A 25,967-nucleotide genomic window follows, 5' to 3' on the forward strand; every position below is an offset into this window, starting at 1 on the left:
AAAAACAGAGCCATGTTAGGTAATATTACATAATCTGCATACAGCTATTTTTGAACAACAATAACAGCCTGTTTCATTCATTGGGAAAGATGCTGCACATTTCATAGAAAGAGAAGATCGATCAGTTATGTTATCATTTAGGTTTAAAAGTGTAAATAATGCTGGGAATTGGTAGATTTTTAGGTCTTGCTTTAGTGGTGAGTGATGTTTCTGCATCCCACAAACTCATGCTAACTTCAACCTTTCTTCAACATCAACCTGCCTCGTCTGTCTGATCTGCCAGCACTCATCTGTTCCACTGGTAGCACGCAGTGCCACACAGGGGCAGGGATCCATCCCGCATCTAAACATTGGTGCTTTTATTCTGCACATACTGTGGAGGTTTACTTCCTTGCTTATATGATCACTTTTCTGTTTTATTTAATTTTTATGCATTGATTTATGCATTAACAGGATTGAGCGTTACAAATTCATTTCAATTTGTCATAGAAGAGGAGATTAAAAAAAATGCATTACTTACAGCCGAGTTTGTAGAAGACACTTAACCACAAAATCACAAGTGTCCCCAAAACACTGTTGCATGCATATGGATTTACAGACTAAGCATGCTTAGAGTAAAGTGTTGGACTATTCCCCAGATATGCTGAGGCTCATTCCAAAATAATCATTTGCAACAGTAGCCAACTGCCAGTTTAGTCAGGATGATTTTCATCTCTTTTTCTGGCCTAATAATTTCTAGCGCAGACAGTCAACAGTGAATTAGATGAGAGCGATTTTCAGTCTTATACTTGTTGACTGAAAAAAAAAAACCAACCCTCCACTCCTCCATTCCTCTCCTCTGATTTCCTCCATATGTTTCTGTTCAGTTTAATTCAGCTGTGAGCTCAGTCTCCCATTCTGCCCATACTGGGCTCACTGTGTGGTTCCTATTGAACTAGGCTTTGAATGCTAACCATGTGCACCACGGGTAAGACGGGCAGGCAGGCTCACTCAGACACACACACGCACACACACACACACAAACTTCTAAGCAAAGAGGAAGTGGTTTTCTCTGGAGTTCATTGGATCTTTTTTTTCTCCCCTGCAAAGTCCAGGATTGGAAACACTAAACTCTGGAGTGTAGAGTGTGTGTGTGTTTGACTGTTTGATTGTTTACTTGCTCTTTTTTCTATCTGGTATCTAAATGAAGCTTTAGCTTCATTTGTAATTAACTTCAACTTAAATGCAGAGAACAGACCAAAAGGGTGAAACAAAAGGTCATGAAAGCTCTAATAAAACAGGCGGCATGAGGAGACAAATGGAAGGCAGCTATACTGTAACCTAAGTTAAGTCTGTAAGTTCACAGATGTACTTCCACAGCACACAATGTGTGTGTTTAATATTGTGGTTTAAAGAAGGGGCTCTCTGAACCTAATTTGAACTATCGTAAAAGCAGATGACTAATTAATCTCACATCTATTGTGTATTCAACAGTGTGCCATAACATTTTATATTTGTCAGTGTAGCTTATGCTATAGCCTAAAAAGTGTGCATAGTGTGGTTAACATCTATGTGTGTAACAGCTACGGCATGCTTACTGTTTAGTATGGCAGGTAGACCTTATACATGCACTACTATGGAACAGGGACTTTGCAAAGTGTTCACTGGAATGTGTAATGAATCACAGCCTCTCAATAATATCGTGGTTTAGAGTTAACTGACTCCCGTGCCGCTACATAGTTATTAGAGTTAAAATGACCAAATTCTTCCTGACAGTTACACACACACACACACACACACACACACACACACACACACACACACACACACACACACACACACACACACACAAACTCGTGAGATATGATAAAAGAGAGGAAAGCCAGTTAGACTCCCTGTGGTGTCTTACACAGAGACAGCTGGACTCTGCACTCTGCAGTGTGTCTTTGTGAACCTTCTGTGGATTTCTGCATGTGGATGTGTGCATCCTGACCTCTTTTGTACGTGTGCGTATGTGTTTGCGCAGACGACCTTAATTGGATCATGCTGTAGAACACTGGCTGTCTTTCTTTTCTTTTTTTTAAGCGCACAGCTTGCATCCTTCTGTGACAGGATATCAACATAATGATATCTGTTTGGCCGTGCCGCATTTCCGATGGCTGCAAATAATAAGACAATCGAATCCAAAAAGTTTCTTTTTCCAAACCACACTCTGGCTTGTTTAAGCTGGAGCCTATTAGTGAAATGTAGTCTTGTTCTTATTTAATCCATGCACACTGTAGAGTAGATGTTTTTGTCAGTTGATAATGAATTTTGAGCATAGCTTTAAATATCTGTATTACTACTCTTAAAAAGAGTTGGACAGGTTTACTGGAGTTATTAGTTGCTGTCAAAAAAGCTGTCATTATTTGAATAAAAGGATGATGATTAAACTGATTGAAAATGTGCATGTTTTAATGGGTCCAATAGTGTCTGAGATTTAATTTAAAACGTAATAACCACGTAAATTGTAGGAAGTAAATGTGACTGTTTTCTTTATGCAATCTTTCTTTATACAGTACTCGTTGCCATCATAGAAAGGCAATGATGTAGGTAGGTACCATGTAAAAATAACCCACATTACATCTGGAAATTTACCACCTGACCATTTACTTTTAGAGTTACCCTATATGTTTGAATGTGTTGCTCTAAGGCAGCTGTCCCCAACATTTTTTGTGCCAAGGACCGGTTTATTCCGACAATATTTTCACGGACCGGCCTTTAAGGTGTCGCAGATAAATACAACAAAATAAAACCAGTACCTGTACCAAAATAAAAGATTTATTCATAACACGTGGGAAAAGACCCAGGGAAACTAAGTTAACGATAAAAACGATAAAACAAAACAAAAAACGCTAAAATCACTGAAAACCATAAATTTCACACCCAAGCCTCAACTCTCGCGGTCCGGCACCAAACGACTCACGGACTGGTACGGGTCCGTGGTCCGGGGCATGGGGACCGCTGCTTTAAGGGATTTCAGAGCCATCGTGTGGGTGGTGCAGTGGTTATCACTGTCACCAGGAACTTTTCTGCTTGTACCTCTAGGTCAGCTTGAGCCTTTCTGTGCATATTCTCCCTCTCTTAAAGTCCAAAGAGAGGCATGTCAGGTTATTTGGTGGTTCTAAATTGGTTGTAGGATGTCAGAGTGTGCATGGTGCACCTTGCTTTTAACTCTGTCAGCTGGGATCAGCTACCGCTCCCTCTCCACAACCTATGGACATTCAGACACCTCCAGCTACATCCCAACACTATGACCAATATTCCCTTGAGGATTAGGTCATTCATAGCTTTATCAATATTTGTTTTCCTTATTACCATGCGCTGCTGATCGGGTTTTTCCTGACACATACAAACACGCATGTTAAATGCAGAAATTTACACCGCTGTGCTGTCTGCTAATTGGTTCCATCTGTTGTGAACTGTATCTGGCCTGACGTTCAGGCAGTGAGTTCCTCTGCACTTTTTTTCCCCCTGCACCGTTAACGTCAGGTCCACTCTTTTCATCAGAATCCTCTGTCTGCAAAACTTCATGTTAATAGTAATAAAATACAGATGTATTCCAGACAGTATTTCATTAGAATTTAGATGATGCAGCTCATCTTAAGCAGCTTATATCCCACCGCGCCTCCTCCCTGTCCTCCACACCATCATATCATTCTTACTTCTCACATCATTATCATCTTGTCCTCTGTCACTTAGCCGGCCTTTTCCTGGAGAGCACTGAAGCATAGGAAGTCAGGGTTTCCATTCTTAACACCCATCCACTCGCCATCAACCTCTTCCCCCTGCGCATCAGCCAATTGCTTGCTGGAAATAGCCATCTCGGGGGAGGGGCTGAACAGGAAGGGGGTGGGGGGTGTATACGTGTGCTTGCTGGTTGCTGCTTGATTCCAGGGATATAAAGGATGCTTGGCTGCTCCGAGGACAGAGGAATATCATTGCAACGCCTGCTCCATCCTTTTCAAAAGGACCATAATTTCACTTTTTGATGCTTGAGCTGCTGCAGGAGCAGTGCTGATCTATGATTTATGACAAAACATCTGATTTCCTGTTCTAAAATTTCTCTTCATTCATTCAAGTGAGCAGTGGGAGCATGGTGTTGGATTTGTTGATAGTAGTTGCATCTGTGCAGTGAACTGGATCATTTTCATGCTGGAATACTGTAGTCAAAGGTTTGTTGCACTGCAGAAATGTGGCAGTTGGACTATTATAGTGATTCCACAGTTCAGTTCAGGCATTTAAGCACATGCAGCAGAACTAATAACGACAGTTTCTCATGAATTAGATTGGTTTATACCCTGCAGGTTTATACTAATATGGAGTCAACACAAGATAAGAGTTGACACTCAGTAGAGCAGTGTTTATAATGGAGAGAAACCCAGGTGGTAACGGCTTTAGTTGTTGAAACTTGAAACTTTTTTTTTAAATGAGAGAGGCTATACAATCTACTATCCTCTGGCTGGAATCCCTCCTGCGCTGGCATGCTGCTTGCTTTGTTGGTCAGCTGACTGACCATCTGGATCATGTCTGTAAAAGCTTGTAAGTATGATATGATAAAACAAAGCTAGACTGACTTGTTTCAAACACAGCAAAGAAAAGTACAGGCTTTGAAATGTTCATCTATTGTTATGTTTGTTTTTTTGCCGATTAATCCAAAACATATGCCTAATGCCCATTAAAAAAATGCATTATTTCCATTGGCAGCGTTTGGATTCTATTAAACTCTGCTGAGCTATGCTTAGAGCTACTTCTCAGCAGTGTCACAACCACCTATTTTTGGTCTGCTGGGTAACTAATGAATGCATGTGAGTCACGAGGCCTTGCCTATCCTCTTGCAAAGGGTTATGTTTACATAGAAAGGGGTGTGGCCACCAGCAAGACCATATATAAAATCTATAAAGGTGTAGCATATCACTTTGCCAGCAGTTCTCAACATAAAAGACAAGTAATAGAGCTGAACCAACTTCAAAGTGAAGATATGAACTTTGAGCGAGCAGCTGGAGTCCACGGTGGTGATTAAATTAATTTTTTTTTAGGTTTTTAGTTAAAGAGTGGCAACTTAGAGGATACCGGTGAATGTTTACCAGGGGTGCAAGTACAAAAGAGTACTCAAGGTGGTCAAGTTATCAGCCAATGATTTATGCTCAAAGTTTGCCAACAGTGGCTAATATTAGCCACCAAAAACTTCTGCTTGCACCTGAACAAGTTAGCCTGTAGCTGCTCGGCATATCAAATAACCTGTTCATATTACTCATTGATCAAAACATGAGCAGACAGCGAGCTGTGACCTTCTTGGCAGTGGGGAAAGAAAAAGGGTTTAGTGACCTGTAAGCTTTTAATATGTAAGCTGCTTGTCAATACAGTTTTATACGGCTGGATTATGGGAATATTAGGGCCATTAATGCTGGGAATGCCTGCTTTATTGGTTTCCTGTTACTCATTTAAATTTTGGGAAGAAGCGTTTTTAAGTCGCGCTGTGCTAACTGAAGACAGAAACACCTGATTTTCAAAGCAGAAAGCCACATAATCAAATAATTTTTTCCATTTTCTCCCCCCTCTCGACATGGCTGCTGATGCACGTATTCTGTGACAGAGTAATAAGTTGTCAGCACTGTCGACGTAATTTGCCGAACCCAAGACTGATGATATTCCTTTCTTCCAGCGTTAAATGAAAATGTGTTTTTTGAATGACGTCCAGAAATCAAACGCCGTAGCTGAATACTAAAGCTCAAGACGAAAGCGCTCAGCCACTCGCAGTTTTTCCCTGAGGATGCTGCGTTCCACGTTAAAATGTATACTTTAAGGGCGAATATTTTATTCATCATGGCATCTTGGTACAAAAGCCTTTCAGCTTAGAGATGGAAAAAAGAGCAAGATGCCAGCCAGAGTGTAGGCCCAGGATGTTAAAGAAATCATGCAAATAAAATAATTAACTTGCCCACTGTAATTAGTGGCTTTAGGCGGATTAAGACTAATCAGTTAACAATTCCAATTCATGGCTTTCATGTTGAAAAGATGTTGGAGCTTAAAAAGTGATATATCTCTTTGTTTTTTGCTGGTAAGGAGTTTCCTCCCAGAAACTAATTGGATAAATGCTATCTTCTCAGTTTTAAAATATGTTTATTCCTACCAATGAATAACTGATAAATGCATCTAGTGACAGGGACTTGTGTTTGTCCCTCCCCATCTCGTTCTCTCTTTTTCTCTCGCAGTAATACTGTCATTTTATGTGTTATTTGCGTGTAATTCTGCGTATCTGCTCCGTGTTAAGTTCATAGGTGTGGTTTGTGTTTGTGTTTACTATGGAGAAGTTGCGCTGCTAAAAACAGAAAGCATGTACATGATTGTGTGTTGCATCCTATCTATATGTAGTCAGGGTGGAGTCTGGATGCAGATGTGGTTCTGAGTTGAGCATGAATTTGAGGCCCCCAAAGTCATAAAAGACCAAAAATGAAATGGCTAGAAGAGAGCAAATTATGAGGAGGCACAAACAAATCCTGAAGTCTTCTTCTGTCTTTTCTCTTATCGTCCCCTACTCCTCGCACCCTTACTTTCTCACCCCCCCTTTCCTCTCAGAGGATGGTTACAAACTGAGACAGTCAGGAGCCTGAACAAACCCTGGAAACATCTAGATGAGATTAGATTTGGGACTGCTCAACTGTCTGAATTGATGTGAAATTTTTCCCTCGGTAGAAATACTGTTGTAAATCAATTGGCATGTTGCAAATATACTCCCACCAGTAAGTGCTGCTTATTCGCTGCATGCGGGTATTTTTTTCACTGCAAAATGTAGCTTTGTGCTCATGCAAAAGAGTGTTTTTTGGTGTTTTTTTATATCATTTATCTGAAGTAGAGAGCAAACATGTCACTTTTCTCCTCCTGGTGACTATTGACCACTCTGTTGTGGGGAATCTGTGCATCACTTGAGTATCCATGCGTGTACAATAAGTCAGATGTTCCATAAGATAGTGCGGTGGCGCCTGTTTTTCTAAGCCAGTTGTTTTTCAGGGCTGTGATAACACTGGATAACCATGGGACCCGGTCGGGGCCTCCTGCTGTAGCCCCGTAGTTCCGTGTTTGCTGTGTGTGTACTCAACAGGACACTGGTCTTTGTTGAGGACAAGTCTAGTGAAAATCTACTTACTGGGGGATAGGGTTAGAGGCGATGGGGAGAGGGAGGGTATGATTGGAAATGACTGGGAGAGACTGTTTTGGATTGGGGAAAAAAAGGCAAGGAAGGGCGACGGTGCGATAGGAGAGGGGTAACAGAGAGGGGATGTGCTTAGGAAGTTGGCTGCAGAGGAGCGAAGGATGACAGGAGAAGAGAAAGTGATGCATCTGTGCAACAGGAGCTCATAAACAGTCCACGCAAACTCCCCCTGGACTACATTGACACACGCACACAGATATACATTAGTAACAGTAATGTGCACACACGTGTCTTTCTGTGTCTTCCTCTGGGAGCAGACTCTGACTGCCGAGCTTGTAAACAGGAACTATCCTGCTTTTAGCAAACTGGAGCCCTGCAGGTGCTTACACACGTCATCAAAAAAAAAAAAAAGCTGGATTCGCCTATGATAGTTTTTATCTGTTTTGCTGGATTTGTTGAGACACAAATTGCAGGACCGGATTCTCTGTTTATCATTCGGCGCTCTGTTAGAGGTTTTCATTACAGATACTGTTTACAGAAAGAAATTACCAGTTGGCGAGCTCTCAGCAGCACTTCATTTCACATTTTGTCTGTTGTTTTTTTACTTTCCAAAAGCAGCTACCAAGGGAAAGACTGGACAGTAAGCCACTACTGGATTCTTTTAAGCATTCCTTTATTTATTTTTTTAGCTTGTTTACTAAAAAATGTTTTGCCGAGAGTCACGTTCACAGCTTTATGTCAGCGAAGTGTGCCAGACGTCTCCGGTGCAGAGTCGAGCGTCATCACGGTGCTCGCGCTAATGACTAGCTTTTAAAGCTCATCACGTGTTAATTGTTAGTTTTGTCCCTGAGGTTTGTAGGAGTAATTAATCCTATTATCAGAGCTCAGCTGTCGCTCTGTTAGTGCTGCTGTCAGCCCAGGTCGTGAGTCGGCTGATCTGATAGTTCTTCTTTCTGTGCCGTTCCATACAAGAATGCACTTATTGCCTACTGTGTGTGTGCATTACGCGTGTCCAGTATTTTGTATTGAGATAAATCATCATCAGTTTACAAATTCTGAGCACATTTTAATGAACACACTTTTACTTTCCACAACCCCCCCCACTTTTCAGCGTGTTTTTAAAAACCTGGGATGTAAACACACCTGTCTCTTTAAATCAAGGGTAAGTGTCTGTTGTTGAAATGTGATATTGGATGTAAATAAAATAGATGTGACAGTCAGCACAAAAAAGATTTTTCATAGTTCGTGTTTGAAATAGATTTTTTTACATTTTCAAATGAAAATAATTGAATACAATTCAGTTGGCTACATACTGACATTAGAGGACAAAGTACTGATCCCATCATGCTAGTATCAATCAAATACCAACATGGATCTGCATGGATCACATGGTTTTATCAGATAAATATGTAGGTGGCGATCATGTGACGGCCCACTTTTGCTCTCCTACACTTTAGCAACCCACATTTGTACACTTGCACTATTAAAGTATTTTCAAGCATCAGATTTGGAAGAGCTTAGAAAAACAAGTGCCTTCCCCATCTCTCTCTTTCTCTCTCTCTCTCTTCCGCTCCTCACCTCTCTCTCCCACCGTCTGACATCATCGTTTCAAGTCCCATCTGCTTCAGGCCACAACTGTCTTGATGAATGAGGGACAGCTGACACGGTGTTGTCTCGAGCACTTCCTTTCTATCTTTCTCTTTCTCCTCCTCTTTCTCTTTTCTGCCCCCCTTTCTTCTGAGGCAGTTAGTGACACATCAGACCACAGCGGCGCTAGCTCTCTCCACTCGTCCCTCTCGCTCTCTCCCTCCTGCGCCCTGCTTGTCGAGTGTTATTTGGTCTGCTGTGTTTTATTGGCCTGTTTTTTGTTGTGCAGCGGGACAATCGGGTGGTTTGGTTAGAGGAAACTGATGAATGGCGCATCCAGAGCTGTACAAAGCGTCCTCCTCCCCGCTTCATTGATGTGTTGATGCGGCTCAGCTGGCTGCCCAGTGAGTTCGTACTGTGTACTGTTGTGGGTTTGCAAGCAGACAGATGCACATGGGCGCTCAGCACTGAAAAGGACATTCAATCTTCTTTATAGTCCCTCTCCCAGTGACTGCTTCTCTTGTGGTCTTTCTGTTCTCCTTTGCCCTCCCTCTCCCTCTCTCTGCTACAGTAGCTGTGTAGCATGTAACATGGAGTCTGTTTGGAGGTCACAGAGACGCAGTTTAAAGGCTACAGGAAGCTACCACGAATAGTTCTTTTGGTGAACACATTTCTATGAATGAAATTCTACTCTAAGTGACAACTTATTAACATAGATCACAATTAGCTTTGGATGGCTAGTCTTGGTATAGTATCCTAATATGGCAGATATGACTGATATATCAAGTATGCATCTTTTACAGCCCGACAGATAAACATCCGCTGATATTTTTTTTTGTCTTTCAAACACATGTATTTCCTAACGTTTGTAAAGTGTACGTATTTATGAGCCCTTTTTAAGATTAAGACAGTTTAAAAATATTCTTGTTTTAATATCACAACAATTCACGGATTTCTCATTTATCATCTGCTTGCGGTGTTCGTGGTCTCTTTTTGAGATGTGTTGCCAACAAAGACGTAGCAGAACGCCCTTGAAGGATGGTTGAAGGATGTTTCTCCCGTCTCTTCTTTACCTTTTACATTGTCATTTATCTGAGATTATAAATGTCAATGCTGATAAATTGGGAAATAACTAATACTGGTTGATATATTGGTTGGGCTTGAGTCGCTTTTAATTATTATTTTTTAATTATTTATTATTTTTAAACATAACCAAAGCTGACCCAAAGTGCTTTCCCATTGTAGTGATCCACGTGGGCCAAGAATACACACAATATGTAGTCCAAACACAGAATAGGGTGCACACAGGACTAGGAATGAAATTTCAAATATGAAAGCTGCATTAAAGTTAATACAACTATAGAATAAATAGATGAAATAAAAGATACAAATATATATCACTTCCTCTTAACAACCATTAATTATTCCAGTAGGACCAAATAAGGATAGTTTGATTAAAGCACAAAGGAGTTCTGGACGGATTTACCTCCCTGTTTGACACACTGCTTGTCACAGTCGTTGCTTATCAAACGAGTGAGGGAAGAAGAATGAACCAAGTTGTGAAGAAAAGGAAACTGACAGGATAAAAACAAAAGGGCAAAGAGAGCTAATTAACTAAAGTGATACAGTGAAAAAATTACATTCAAAATGTTAATACAGACACAAAATGCGTGTGCAGCAATTAAATTCATAACTGCTGCTTTTCTGTATTCCCTCTGCTTGAAACGCATGAAATGTGATCCATAAGAAATACAAAAACTGCAGTTGGAAACAATCTGAATGAGAGACCTTATCTAATAACCGTCTTCAAATAATTTACTTTTTGTATTCAGTTATCTGTTAAAGTGTAACAACACAATTAATATTGACCTAATATACTGACATATACACATTTCATTGTAATTAGCATACTTATAGAAAGGCGACGCAGTCCATGTCTAGAAGGTAATGTTATTGGCTGTTAGGTTGTTGTATATCTACAGCTTGAAAAGCCTGACCTATTACACACACTCATCTGTCAGCATGTCACTGACTCCCTCACCGAGAGGTGACAATCCCTCTCAGTTATTTATTCCAACAGGATCAGTCACATATATGTGACCTGGCCTTCTTGCTTTCACATGCAGCAGGGACAGACCTCTCTTTCAGCTCATAGAGACAAGACGCTGTGAGCTTTCACGCTCTAAGATAATACTTGAAGATCTAAACCAAAACAAAGCACAGTTAACCCTCAGGTTCTGTGCGCTTAGATAACTATTTAATTCAAAACCTCAGAGAACACATTCAGCACCTCAGAGGGTATAAATTCCCCACAAGTTAGAGGAAACTGAAAGGATCGCTGCCTTTCGAAGCTCCTATGAGACCCCGGGTTGTTATCTGTGACTCTGGATATGGCTAGTCTGACCGTGTTATTCCGGTTGCACTACATGGGCTTTCTCAGGGACAGGAAAGGTCGGCTGACAGCGGAACCGCATCAGGCAGCTAACAGAGTCGGTAGGTGCACCCAGAAAGTGCTGCTGAAAGAATACTAAAGATGTGAATGTTAGTATTCACATTTCTTGTCTTTTTTATGGCTTTTGTGTCAAAAATGTCTGCACATGCTAAATTTCAGTGTCATGCTTTATGTCTAGATAAAGTCTTTGCTGCGGCTTGAATGCTGATGCACGCTAAGCACACTTTTGGTTGCTGGTTCATGTGTTTTTGAGCCTCTTATTTTTCAGTCTTATCTAAACTTTCTTTATAATTTGTAAAAAAAAATAGAAAATGCAACAGTTTGGATGGATATCAATACAATTCATCCCGATAGAATAGGAAAACAGCAAGCTAATTACTTTATGCATCAATGTTGCTTCAGTTATTTTGAGGTTTATTAACATGACGCAAGGGCTAAAATATAAAAGCTTTTCACACAAATGAACAAACTGATTATTAGTGTGTGTGCATGCTTCATCAATCAATTTTAAAGACTAACTGCATCAGGTGAAGAAGATCCAAGTCCCAGCAGACACACTGTATGTAAATACACTTGAAGAGATGACAAGAAGGACATTATTTACATTAAGGGCCCTGAGGTGGCCACTGCTAAAGCTCATAGCAACAGATTCTGAGTATTAGTCAGAGAGCAGATTACAACCAATCATTATTAAAGCCTATTTCACTCACAAATCCACCAGCTACAACTGTTTGGCTGGCTTAACCCTAGCCAGGCACACAGGGTGGGGAGAAACTATTAAATGCAAAGCAGCACTTGTTACTAAATCTTGTTTTGGGGAGGGGTTAGTGACATGTGGGGAGACATAGTGAAGAAAAGCCAGTTGGTGAAGGCAAAAAGGAGCTGGCAGTGTCTTTGGCTTTCTGCAGCTCAGTGGGTGGCGGGGCGTTGACCAATATATGGCACGGCTGTTTAGTTGCCTCCTCACCATGCCACAGTGGTATAATCAGAAAGCTAGAATGGGTAGGGGCGATAGCCACTGTAAATTTTGATAGGATGTTGTGTAGGACTATATAGATTGGAATGGTTTGCTGCTGGATTTAGTTTACCCATGGCAGTGCTGGATAACCACAGCTGGCAGTACGCCCAGGCTGGAAAAACCCTGATCAGGCTATCAGGTAGAGTATTGTTTATTATAAATGTATTTTGTTATGCTTATCCAAAATCCTGTGATGAGACAGGGTGTGTGGTTAAAAAATAATAATGTCCACGAAGAGATATTTACCAAAATTCATTCCGATCTCTAGAGATGTATTTATTTTCCCTCCTTATTTAATGTTCGTGATCAGGAGCCTCATTAGGCCTCACAATGCTTTGTCAGTTGTGATGTTTGTGTCCCATGATTAGTGCAGAATGGCTTTAATGCAATACAGCTGTATCAAAGCTTATCCCAAGAGAAATAAATAATAGGAATGCATAGCAAACCAGTTCAAAAAATGCACACTAAATGATACTATTGTGAAGATTTTAATTTAGATTTTTTTTTTAAAACTTTTTTTTAACTGAGGTTATGTTTTTAAGCCTGTGGTTTTATTGAGCTGTGTTGCTCTTTAGGTCACAGGAGCCAAGATGTTGGGGTTTGTGTTTTGATGTTTATGGCAGTCGGAGGGACAAGAGAGTCTGTCTATGTGTACATTGTCGGATGCTTGAAAAGGTTATCATTTTCCTGTTAAGTAGGTAGCAAGAGTGATTGAGACTAAGAACTGTAAGTTATATTACCATATAAATAGGAAGAAAATGAAAATACTATCTTATATTTGTTTATTGGGTGTTAAGGGTGCATTATGAAAATCAAGACCATACCTAAATAGTCAGTCTGCACAGCCACAGTGGGTCAGTGCCATGTGTTGAAACAGATTGACCAGTACAGCTGGTCTTGATGGAAAGATTCACATATTGTGCATAGCTTTGGGATTGTTTTAGTTCCTTAATATATTCCTCTAATGCCACTAGAAGAAATGACAGCTACCCATCTTTTAGTAGTAAAAACCATCTTTTCTTCCTCCATACTAGTTTAATCACAAGACTGAGTACCTGTAGGGGTAATGAATGCAGGTGTCTGAGTAGATGACTTCTGAGGCGATTAGGAGAAGTGGTGTGATTTGTCACGATGGGTACACAGCAGAGTGAGATCCAAACAGAGCCAGCTGAGGGAGGATATATGAAGCCGCTGGCATAGTTTAATTTAAAATACATACACTAAGGCAACGCTCGGATCAATCTTTGCACCTGAGACTGAGTGAGCTTTTGTTTTGTATGGTAAAGCGCACTGACCTAGTCTTTTGGCCCGATGATCAACAGTACTGTAAAAGCATGAGTATGTGTGCACTGTGATGTTCTGATGAATGTTATTGAGGGAAATTAAATGCTGCAGCACTTTAGATGTCTCATTTATATATTCTGCTATGGCTCTCCTGCCCTATAAAAGCTGGATAGATGCAAAATGCTGAGCGCTTCCAATCGAAAGGCCGTCCTCTGTTGCTGACATCGCCTGGATCAAAAACCTGATGCTGTCATCCTGCATCATTTATTTCAGCAGCAACTTTGCCCACACCCCAAGATTTAAGACTAAACTAAGTAATGCCAAACAGAAACAAACAGAAACAGTGGGTTACTAGTAGTGAGGCAGAGGGGAATGCCAAGTATGTCAGAAGCAAATACAGTCAAACTGCAGAGGGAGGTGAGAATGGAGACAGGCAGAGTGAAAGGACGTCACACAAGAGATGAAAAGTGCAAAGAACAAAGCAAGGAGGAGACATAAACACTGTGGTTGTTATTCAGACTCAGTGAGCTGTGAACAGAACAGAGAAACAGCTGTAGCATCTTAATAAGAACACATAAAGGACTTATAATCTCTCAAGGTGTATTCTAACCGGATCGCGAATGAAACAGCTGCACATACAAACAGACAGCCGCGCACGTTGTCTCATGACCGCAGGCTCACTCCCAAGTTCTGCAGACCTCGTATATATATCGCTGCAAAGTGCTACACTTGCAAGATAATTCCAGGAGTGTGCATGCAAGTGTTTTGCGTAGCGATGCACTATTATGAGGGCACAGATGTGACCACAGTAGTTCATTATCCAGCATTGAAACTTTGATTGTACCCTTCGTCGGCCTCCCTCACAAACAGCTCAGTGAAACAGCCTTCACATGCACAATCACTGGCTTGCATAAGACTGCTGACCATTGTTTATCTTTGCACTGCCCCTCAACTGCTCACACACTCTGCTAAATAAGAGTTATAATTAGGGGTCGAGTTGTATTTGTTGTATTGTTTGACTTGGACATGATTTTACAGAGCTGTTAGTCCCGCGGTTTGTTCTGGACGATGACTCGTTCATTCAGCGGGACTTTTTAATCTTTAACATATATTTAGTTTCAGTCTGTCATCTCTTAGGTTTTCCTGTGATAATCCCCATAATAACTTATTTACGCAAGTGACATTGTGTTGAAAGGTTGCATTTAAGTTTTCATTCAGCTTGTTTTAAACATTGTGCTGTTTGTAGTAATGTGCCGAGCAGCATTTAAAAAATTTATGAGAAAAAAAAAGAAGAATCCATGATAGCAGTGTTTTATCTGAAGGAGCGACATTGCAGATTTGAGATTTAAGCACAGTGTGAGAGCCACAGCGTGGTATTAGTTTTTTGTATTCTACCTTTCCAGTTTGTTATGATTTATTCATGGCCTCTTTCTGTTGGGTTTAGGGGTTATATCCCGGTCGAGGGGTTGCGGTTGGAGCAAAGTGTTATTTTTGCTGTAAGCCACACTGTAACAACAATATGAGAAACCCGATGAAAGTTGAGCTCGCCACAGTCCCCAGGCCCCCTGCCAGCTCCCGATGAAGGTCGCAGAATTAGAGTGGAGTGGGGCAGGGGCTGCTAGAAGTGGCTTTGTATGTGAGGAAGACGTGTGAATGAAAGCGGCAAAAATAAATAAATGCAGGTGATTTATAGCTGAAGAGCCTAGAAAGAGAATCAGAGGGAGAGGAGCAGAACAAGAGAGAGCGCGATGAGAGAGTTTGCTGTTTTTTATCTTGTCACCCTGTTGCACGGAGCAACACTCACTTCCTAGTCCTGGTTGTCACACCAGGGACATGATGACTGCCCTGCTTGTCATAGAGACCAGGCCAAACATTCATACATGAAGGGAAAGGTAGCTTGATCTCCACTACACACTAGGGGGATGAGCAGAAATAGAGCGCGACACGACAACTTCATATGGCAGACACATGACAAATCTAGGTGATGTGTGAATGGATGTGCTAACTGAGCTTAAAGATGCTTTTCTAAGCCTGTTGTAAAAGATTGCAAAAATACCTGCAATAGTTCAGTATTGAATTGTATAAGCTGCGTGTTGAAGATTTTGTTGTTGTTGTTATTGTGGAGTTATTGTGCTTTTTTAATTTTCTGCCTTACTTTTGCGCTAGTGGTGCAATGGTGGATGCTCATGTTAAACACTATACATTATCTCTACTCTTAGATCTGTATGATGTCATAGATATATCTTTATTTCCAACTTACAGCTCTGTCTGTAAGCCCAGCAGAACCACTCACTGGCATTTCAGACTGAGAGGCAGCCAGTTAGAAGAAAGCTTGTTTAAAGTGACAGGACCTGGAGCAGCGTTTGTCAGACAGCGGATGAACTGATGGTTTGTGCTAGCGTCCAGTATAGGCTAAGCAAGAGCTATTTTGAACCGTGAATCATGCAAAGCAACTCTGATTCAAAAATAAAAATTTGGAGCTTATTGAGCTTAAAACAAATGGCATACCTAGTGTCACAATTACACAATTAGCTCAAAGTAAGCCAGAATACTGGCTGGAACAGTTTTGGCTAAATACATCAAAAATACTGCAAAAACTAGTGGGTGGCATCACAGTGACTATTTCCATCCTTTATGTACAGTTTATGGAGTGTCTGTGGCCTGTGCCCTGCTTTTTGCCAAAGTTCTCTTTACTTTTATCCAAAAAGCTTATAAATTGGCACATCCGTCCCTCTGAGGGAGCACTATTCTGAGAGGCTCACAAAGGATGTCAGTCACACTGCTGCACCGTGAAGCACCAGCCAGAACAGCACCAGCACACATCCGTACACATACAGAACCTTTAAAGCTACAAGTGTGCCTTTCTGTATATGTAACAATGACAGGGTTAGATATATGTCAGGCAGTTTCCAAAGCTTCTGGACTGTCCAACAAGCTGTTCTGACAGGGTATATTGGCCCCATAAATGAATCCGCTCCCACACTTCCTCAGTGTCTGCGCTGTTCCCTAAAAGCTGCATATATACTGAGCCAAACCATGCTGAGCAGTGCAACAAATGACTCCCAGTTCTCTCTTTTAGCACTAACACATAGTGAGGGTCACATACTGGGCTCTGACCCAGAACTGAAGTATGGAAGAAGCATATGAACTGCACTGCAGTTCATGTTGCTCTTGCATTATAAATCTTCATACGTAGTCACCACTTAATTTTAAAGAGTCTTTCATTCTTACAGCTGTAATTTGTTAGATTTGTCCGGTAAAATATTGTTGTATGAAAAAATGCTGGGTGCACATTTTTAGTATGAAATTCATTTCATAGCAAGTGCTGCTCTAAATCTCTGAATCTCACCACAGTTATCCTCGCTGGCAGCTGGAATGCACGTTATCAAATTTTTGCTGGGATGGTCACGATATCAGCCAGTGGAATTGTACTGTAGCATTTCTGCAGCATTATGCTGCATGCCTGATCTGTTCCACTGCACTACATTTAGCCTGGCTTGTAATTGGTCTGAGTTTGAGGTTACGAGGTTATGAGCCAGAGGATTGGCATCATGTGGCATGGCAGGCTGCACAGATGCACCGTGTTCAGTCTAGCCTGTGGTCTGACGGATTGGAATCAAAGGGATTGGCCCTGTGCATCGAGGCTGTGATTTCCAACTTTCTGTGGAAAGACGACGCACATATGCTCATTTTGGATTATGAGATGTTGTTACAGCGCTTGTAGGTGAAGCAATTGCTTGCAATTATCTCTGCATGTGTTGCAATTTTGGTTGGGGGTTCGTAGAATTTCTACATTACTGTCTAAACTTACTGCATTCATTCCCCCATTACATCTCAATAAAGCCTTCTAAAAACTAGCCTGTAACCCAGATTGGAAACGACGTAGGATGTTCTCAGTCTGTGCTGTGAAGAATTAGTACAACACTGAAGACAATCTGTTCTCCAGTAGTGTATTCAGATTAGTATGTGAGTCTTTCCAGCCCGGAGTTAGGAGGGCAAAGGGAAAAGGATTGGCATGCTTCTGCTACATGACTACGCGAATTGATGGATTTAGGGCAGAATCCTTTTGGAGTTAGAAAGACAAAAAAAAGGGCTGAACAGAGTGAATCTGTGTCATCACCTCTTGCTCCGACTCTGCTTTCTAAATTCATGCAGAGCAACAGTAACAGATTGAAAACGCAATGTTCTTTGTGGAATTTTGGAATCACAGAAACATTACAGTTTCGAAACCATGCATGAAGCTCTTTACTCCCACGTACAGGCTCAGTTAAGATCTCACGTGAAGTTAAATGCAAGCTGCAATTTTCTGTCTTAAGCTCAACTAAACTGTAAGGGTTGACTGACCCTCGGGCAACATGAAAACACAAGTTTTGCCAAGTTGCTGCCACTACTAAACATACAGCAGTTTGCATTATTATACAAATGAGCAAACTGTACGAGATCATCTTTGCTTTTTGCTTGTTATTGATTGCAAGAAAGAGAGAAAAATCATTCACCTCTGACCTTTTCTTCTATTCAATTCAATTATTTTTACTTTTATTCCACTAGCTGGGCCCACGTCCTCATTGTAGGTTTGACAGCGTTTTAGTAGGTAAAGGTGAATGCTTGGACATGAATTGAGCTGCGGTTTGGGGAAGGCCTCGAAGGGGACTGGCGACAGCTCCTGGGCCTGACAGATCCCCATGTACTAAATAGGAGTGAAGAAGTTAAAGAATTGAGAACAAGGAGGGAGGGAGGGTGGGGCATGTAAACAAGAATGAACAGTTTGCAGAACTGGGGGGAACCTATATAGATGAAGGAGAAGGAGGCGTGGTCCCGCTTCTGAAATTCCGATACATAATCTCCAATTATATAGCGCAAAAGCATTGTAAGGTAAAGACCCTCCAATATTACAGGGAAACCCCAACAATCAGAGAACAGCCAATCAGTAAGCACTTGGCGAAAGTGGAAAGGAAGAAACCTCCAGCAGAACCAGGCTCAGGGCAGGATAGCCATTTGCGATGACTTGTTGGGATCGTGAATATTACATGGTTTTGAACCACACTGAATATCCATTAAATTAAAAAAATTAAATAAAGTAAAACAATATCAGAGTATAGTGCACGACCTAAATATGTAGTGGAAATGCAAATTGCTACAAAGAGCACGCCTCGCAACCCAGAGAATTGTCTTATTTCACACATTATGTGTTATTTGCACCTTTGATGGATGTCTGCACAATGTCTCCATAAACAAACGCGCAAAGAGACAGAGAGTGTTTAAGTGCATATGTCGCTGCCCACATTTCTGCCTGTAATGAATGAGAAACTGTTATGCATTGCATATGTCTAGATGATCTGTCATGTCTGTCATCCTCTGTTTCGCATTCATCACCTGGCATATCCTGATACTTTCTAGATTTGAGGAGAGATATGTTGCTAAGGCCCTTTGTCTTTATTTCCTGTTTAAATTGTTGTAATATGTTATAATAATAAAAAGCTTACTATAAAGGGCATATTTTGTGGACAAGCATTATTCATATTACAGGGTGCTGAATGCACGCCACCAGTAAAATGGATTGTACTCATTATGAGACCGCTATGAACAAAGAATCTTTGATTGAAAAGCTTTATTTCATGCTCAGTAGACTTGTAAATGAAGGGTCGCATGTAGTGAAAGGAGGAGGTTGTTGTGTGTGTGCTTCTTTTGTTTTAATACAGTGCTATGCAAAAGCCTCGAGCCACCCCCCATTTCTTTATATTTCGCTAGGAAAATTGGAAATGTGTACAAATGGGTGCAGGAAGTTATTGAAAAATGTGTAAACATAACTTGAAATACAGTACTTAAGGGAAAAACGGCATTTGCACAATTGTAACAAGCTTGAAAGTCAATATTTGGTGTGACCACCTTTATTCTTCAACACAGCTTTAAGTAATTTCTTTCTTCATTAGTCTTCAGGAATAGTTCTCCAGGCTTCTTGGTTTCCATTCAAAGATGAGCCCACGTTGGGCTCTTGGGAGGCTATGTTGTGTTTTTGACCAACAAGATATGCCTTTTAATATTTTAGCAATTGTTGTGTTACAAAATGAAGTCATTTCACCAATGAGATTTTTTCCTCATAGTATTGCATGGTGGATCGAAGTTTGATGGTACTTTTCTGAGTTCATAATTCCATTCCATCAATTCCACCATGACATGATGATGTAGACATTCACTGTTGTACCTCACTGCTGATCTCCTGTGCACATACCAATGACCATTTGAACCAAAAAATTTATCTTGGATTCATTACTGTCACTGATTTTCAGTCAAATGTAATTTGACAGCCTCCCTTCCAATGATGAACTTCGGTCAACAGTAGAAAGATCAACTGATGGGCCAGCTGCTTTTTTCAGTTCGTGTGTCAGGTCAAGGATTTATTCCTGTTTCATAAGGACGTGACTTACAGATGCTGTTCATTTGCTGAAATGTTTTTTCTTAGGCCTGGCACACCTTTTGTCCAACACTTGTCCAGTTTCCTAAGATTTTTTTAAAGTCATACTGCACACATGCTGAGATATAAGTTTTGGCTAACAGCGGTTTAAGACTCAACTTGTTGGTTGAAAAAATGCTTGGACTGTGTTGTCTTTGACATTTTTCATAGATTCTTTTGAAGAAATGGAAACAAATGATGTGTTTTTGCAATACAATTTAAAACAGTTTCTTTCCTAAGTTTTCTGTTATGTGTAGACACAACACTGGTTAATCCCTTGATTTAGTTACCTTTTTTATGCTTGAATGATTCACAGTTCAGTGTTAAGTGGTTTGGTCAGGTATAAGGACTGGATTGAAAATGAGTGAAAATGTCCAAAGAAAAACTTGAAACACCCCTAGAAAGCCTGAAGAACTACACAACAGTGTGTGTGTGGCAAGAGGCGGTGATGGGATGTCATGAATCACAGTGTGTAGGGTAGTACTTACTGTTTACTAAAATTAGGAGAGGCTCTGATGTCATAAGTAATAGGCCATCATACTGTGAAACTTTCTCTTTACTGCCAGCTGCTCTCGATTTTTTTTTTAAAGCAATGCAGCATTTATGTTAAATTCACCACCGAATTTTGAAAAATCAGTATTTAGGCATTAAAATATACAACTGCAGATCTGTTTAGCTTAGCACAGTCCTCAACATAAAGCTTAAGTGCATATATGCCCAGCTTTCTGCTGACCTGGTCTGATCTGTGGTGTTTGAGAAAGGTGCGTAGCTTGAGTTTTAGCGGGGAAAGCAGGAGTGTAACAGAGGTCAGTGCTGGCTGCGTGCCAGAGTCAGTATCTTACATAAACTACCACTGAGAGGAATGTGTCTGGGGCACACTTCACAGGAAAGGCACACATGTGCTAACACAAAAACCTGCTAGAGGTGTATTGTTTCTTTTTGCCTTTGCTCTGTATAGTGCTGATTTTCAGTGAATGCAGTCCCAGCAACAAAGCACTATTCTAAAGACACACAATGAAGTCTCTCTGTTAACTCTTTCCATGATTATTACTATGGGTTTTTTTTTAAAATCTGCAAGTCAAGAGAAGACACACAGGTGTAGGAGGACATGAAGCATGGAGGCTTAAAATATGTGGGTTTCCCTATCCTCTTACCAATGGAAAGACAATAAAAAGCCATTGATGCTACGTCAGTCCCATTTTCTGTCAGCTGGTTGTGACATTATCCTTGAATCAGTCCAGTCGCTTCCTACAGAGAGGTGACGTGATACCGCTCAGGCCTGACTTCAAACCGTGGCTGAAATCAATATTACAGGAGCTGTTTAAACCTGCAGGAGCTATTTAGTTGTTTTCTCTTTGCTTTTCTGCAGTCCTGTTGTGTGCTGTCACAGCTGGTCGTTCTGTCCTCATATTCTTCTCTATGCTTTCACAAATCCGACTTGGCTTCTCTATTCCTGTGATGTCATACTGCACATTTAAAAGATAGCCTGTTTCTTGTTTCTTCATATCTTCAGCTTATAACTCACTAACAACTTAGGAGACGCAATCACAGGTTTAATGGCACTCGTGTTGAAATATATCTACATTACAGCATGTCACTCAGTGTCTGAATTGTGCCATCAAGCCATCACTTTTTTTAGAGTAATATTAAGTCACTACCTCCTGCTGGAGATATTGGCTTGTACTTGTCACGACTGACTTTTATTGAAGGGAATTTGGCATGATTCAGCACTCAGTAGACTGGCCTCTCTGATTAGTTGGTTTCTGTTGGTAGTCAGTATGATAAAGTGCTTATATTAGAAATGCCAAAGCAGCACCGTGTTTGTGCAAAGTTGTTACTATATATTTCTTTTTTTGACCCCCTAGGCTCTGTTTATCAGAACTTAGCCCCCCAAACGGCGTCTTATTGAAGCGTTTTATGCAAAGCAGGACTGTTATTTTTCAGCGCCATCCTGGATGTGATAGTCTGTGCCCTCAGTTCTAATAGCATTATCACGCCTTGAGTCAGTTGTAGTTCAGGTGATAGCGGTGATTTATGTGGTGGCGGGACTTAAGATAATGAACTGCATCGGTTACATTTCTTATGTGTTTGTGTGAGAGAGATGACTAAGAGCTACGTGAGGAATATCTGATGACATCACTAGCAAACTGAAAGTGCAGGCAGAGCCCCCTCCCTACCCGCCAGCTCCTTACTCATATATTCACCAGCCTGAAATGTCAATATCATCATGGCTGATGTATATTTTCTTTTACTAACTATGGCATGATTGCGTTCAGCTATGCATTATTGCCCTTTTCAGTCCTCATAATGAAATTTCCTGAAGAATAAATATGCTTATCAGTTATCACCAAATACCAAAATACTGCCTTCAGTAAACGTGCTGTTTTCATGTGAAGGAGAAAGAGAGACTGAGGGTGTGTGTGTGTGTGTGTGTGTGTGTGTGTGTGTGTGTGTGTGTGTGTGTGTGTACATAAATGCTCCATCTTCCTGGTATTAACCATGTGCCATCTGTTGAGGAGGCGAGGCAAAGGGGATGACATTTCAGCAACATAGTGTAACACACTGACTATTGTGGGAATTCCTGAGTAAACCTAAGTAGGCTGAATATTCAGTGCTAAAGCAATGGACTATTTCAAAAATAATGCAAATGTAATAGCTTGCAAGATACAAGAAGCAGATAGTTAAAACAGAGATTTTCTTGGCAACTAGTTAGATCTGCAGCCAGTCTTAACTTCCTCAGAATTGCTACTAGTAACAACATCAACCTTAACTCTAACCAGTTCCATAGAGCCACTTCTGCTGTGTCTGTGGTCATTGATATGAACAAAGTTACAAAAAGCATTATAATGTACATTTATGTTGTTTTTTGCGCGCTGTGCTATAAAGTGGGTTACCTTATTTAAGTGTTTCGTCTTTTTTGGTGTGCTGCAGGGTCATGTATTCTCTACGTGGGTGTAAAGGTTGAATGAACTTGGTCTAATTGCTGTCTCTGCGTTAAATATTTTGATTTTAAATATTCTATTCTGCTTATTTTTTCTGTGTTTCAGGGTTTCATCGTAATGAGGATATGAAGGCCATTGATGTGCTTCCAATCCTCAAGGAGAAGGTTGCCTTTCTCTCAGGTCAGTGTCATTTTTATGTGCTGTAATTGTAAATATCTGTTTCAACTTTAAGCTCACTGAAACTTCCATCCATCCTTTTTCAGTGAAGAAGTCAGTCTAGTTACTTCTGACATTCAGCAAAATTGTGCTCTTATTTTAAGGAGCCATTGTATCACTATATTGCTGTAGAGTCCTTACAGTGCTCTATGTTTGGTGTCATTCCCTGTATTTTAGTGTTTGCAAGGCAGGCTGGAGTAAAGCCACTTTAGCATTTAGACAAACCTGAGAATATGCTTTGCTCTAATTCTACTTTCTTAGACTGTCAGCCATTTAGAAAATCCCTTTGTTTCTATCAAATAATGTATTCTGTGAAACCTGTCAAACATTTTTTGCTCATCCGGCTTAAAGACCAGTGAGCTTAGTCCATGGTGAGTTTTCTGCCCAACCGAGAATTGATACTTCCCCCTGAGTATTGGTCGTTGTTTAGTGAATCTCGCCGATTCTTGCAGCCAGATGACCTAAATTATCGCATTTATTGTCTAGTTTAATATCTTAATCTGTTTCCTCGGTATCTCTCATTTTCTTCCAAATCATGTTATTTTTCTGATTTATATTTCTGTGGTTGACCTTTCTCATTAATCTGTATTAATTAACATAAACCATTATCCACAATATTAAATATAATTTCCTCATCAGAGTTTTATAGGAGTACACTTTTCTAATCACATGGATACTTTTTGATGTCTCATTTTTTGTCACCTGCTTCTTCTCTCGCTTGTGTAGGCTAGGTCACTTATCCAAATAGCTACTGTGATGACACCAAACTCATAGTTTATCTAGATTAACCAATCTTGAAAGCTTCAAAAAATGTTGCATATGATCACTGACGCCTCATCATTTTCACTTGGCTTAAGCTAACTATACAGATGCTGCCTATGTTGCTAGCCTACTAGCTAGTCATGAGTTCGGTTAGACACTTTCCCTATTCACATTTCTAATCTATTTATTTAGTGAAACATGCACAACTGAAACTCTAGGAACCAAAACTTGAGCAGTATTTTCTGTAGTACTTTAAGCCAACTATGTAGTGTGCTTATCTGCAGCAGGAGTCTCTATCTTTTTGAATGTATTATAAACCATTAGGGGCTAATTGTCTAATTTTGTGGCAGGTGTTCAATTTGCTAGCTTAAATAGGTTGATAACATGGGCACATTTTTGGCTTTAAAGGTGAGAGGTCAGTGACATCAAGTGTGAAATTTTCACATGGAAATGGAGACTGGTCTTGGGTATAGTTGTTGGCTCCCCTGTTGCATTTGGTATGTGTAGCTAATTTATTAGCATTCACTTATTTCTCTGAACTGTGAATTTGACACAGCATGGTTTTGATCTGACTTTTACATCATTTGTGTTAACTGTATTGGCATAGTTGTGAGTAATTTAAGATGTTTTTTTCTGTCAGATTAGTAGTTGGTGTGGTTTGTTATAGCTCTGTGACTGGAACTCCATTACCACTCTTGTAACTGTGATTTGACCTGTCTTTCTATCTGAACCAGCTATCTCTACTCACTAGTTATCTCTGACAATTGTAAAAAGAAAATATCTTCATAATTTAAATAGGTTTTCTTTGTGTCATTGTATTTCTATGCGAAGGTGGCAGAGACAGACGTGGAGGTCCGATTCTCACCTTTCCAGCACGGAGCAACCATGACAGAATACGACCCGAAGACCTGCGCAGGCTCATAGCATACTTGGCCACAATCCCAAGGTAAGGATAGTGGAACACACACCCAACTATGGACGTGCGTAGACGCTCAAATATAACCTCTGCTATAGCTTGCTATTGATGTTTCCCACGTGACATCGAGAGTTGTTTGCAATAACTGGACATGATACAACTGACAACTGCTAGATGAAAATGTGTGTTCCCCAACTGGTTTGCAGTGGTTTCTGGAGGCTGTTACTGGGTAAAATTAGTTTTAAAGAAGATGCTGCTCCAGAAACCTTTTGGTGATTGCTTTGGTTTTTAGCAGGTTGCCTGTAGTTGCCTGTAGGTGAGCAGTAGTACTTTTCACAGTTTTGCTACAGCTTAGAGAGTAGCCAGCCAATCTTTGTAGACAAGTCCATCAGCTCCATTCAGTCTACCACCATGGCAATACGCTAACAACCAATGTAGTCACAAGGACATTTTGGGGGAATGCACTTTTCTCCCAGCCAAAAGGTAGCTGCCAGGGGGTCGCTGACTGGCTTAAGTAAAGCTCTCAGCGACTTCCATCAACCTGCACTTACAACTCGCTCAGGAAATACTCATCTTTCCTTCATGACCATTGATTGCCAGATGGTTGTGCGCTCTAGGCCTGTATGACTGGGACCTTATTCACTTGATCCTACATTGTCACCATGATTGTCCCACATCCAAAATGTCAAACAAGTTAACATCAGATGGTTAGCGGTCATGTATCCACAAAGCCTGAAGACAGACAAAGTATACTCATTGTTTGGTTTGTGTTTGACTTTCCCACCTTTCTTAATTTAAAAAAAAAGGTGGGCTGTTTTTATTTTGGATTCTCTGTAAAGGGTGTATTGCCAATTGTTGACCCCCCACCTCACCTCTCATTCCTGCATTTGATGTGTTGTCATGCTAGACTAGAGTCTGCTGCACACTCAAAACGTGTTGCCACAGGAAGCATTTCCAAAGTTGCTCCCTGTAGTTGTGTGCAGGCTGATCTTCAAATCTAGAAGCACTTTTAATACGTAGCTCCGGGCGTTTACCTGTTTGGAGTCAGTTGTCATTAGCTTAGAGGGAAGTTTGCACTTTTCTTCTCTGCTGCGTCTGATCTCCCCTGTGCTATGCTTACTAGTGCTTTGCAGGTTGACTGCTTTAAAGTCTTTTTCACGGTGGAGTT

At 40.7% G+C, this 25,967-nt stretch overlaps 1 protein-coding gene across 3 annotated transcripts in view; it reads left to right on the plus strand.

Annotated features, from left to right (window-relative positions):
• triob (trio Rho guanine nucleotide exchange factor b) overlaps nt 1-25,967 on the plus strand; it is a 107,035-nt gene that overhangs the window by 20,099 nt on the left and 60,969 nt on the right. For all 3 annotated transcript variants that reach the window (XM_085473200.1, XM_085473203.1, XM_085473201.1), the window contains 2 exons: nt 23,011-23,085; nt 24,715-24,829. In XM_085473200.1, the coding sequence (XP_085329326.1) occupies nt 23,011-23,085; nt 24,715-24,829 (190 nt within the window). The remainder of the gene's footprint in view (nt 1-23,010; nt 23,086-24,714; nt 24,830-25,967) is intronic.

This window comes from Copadichromis virginalis, linkage group LG11 (assembly GCF_057382275.1).
Source record: "Copadichromis virginalis isolate Kocher_CV1m ecotype Utaka linkage group LG11, C_Virginalis_male_GT1.1, whole genome shotgun sequence".
NCBI lineage: Eukaryota > Metazoa > Chordata > Actinopteri > Cichliformes > Cichlidae > Copadichromis > Copadichromis virginalis.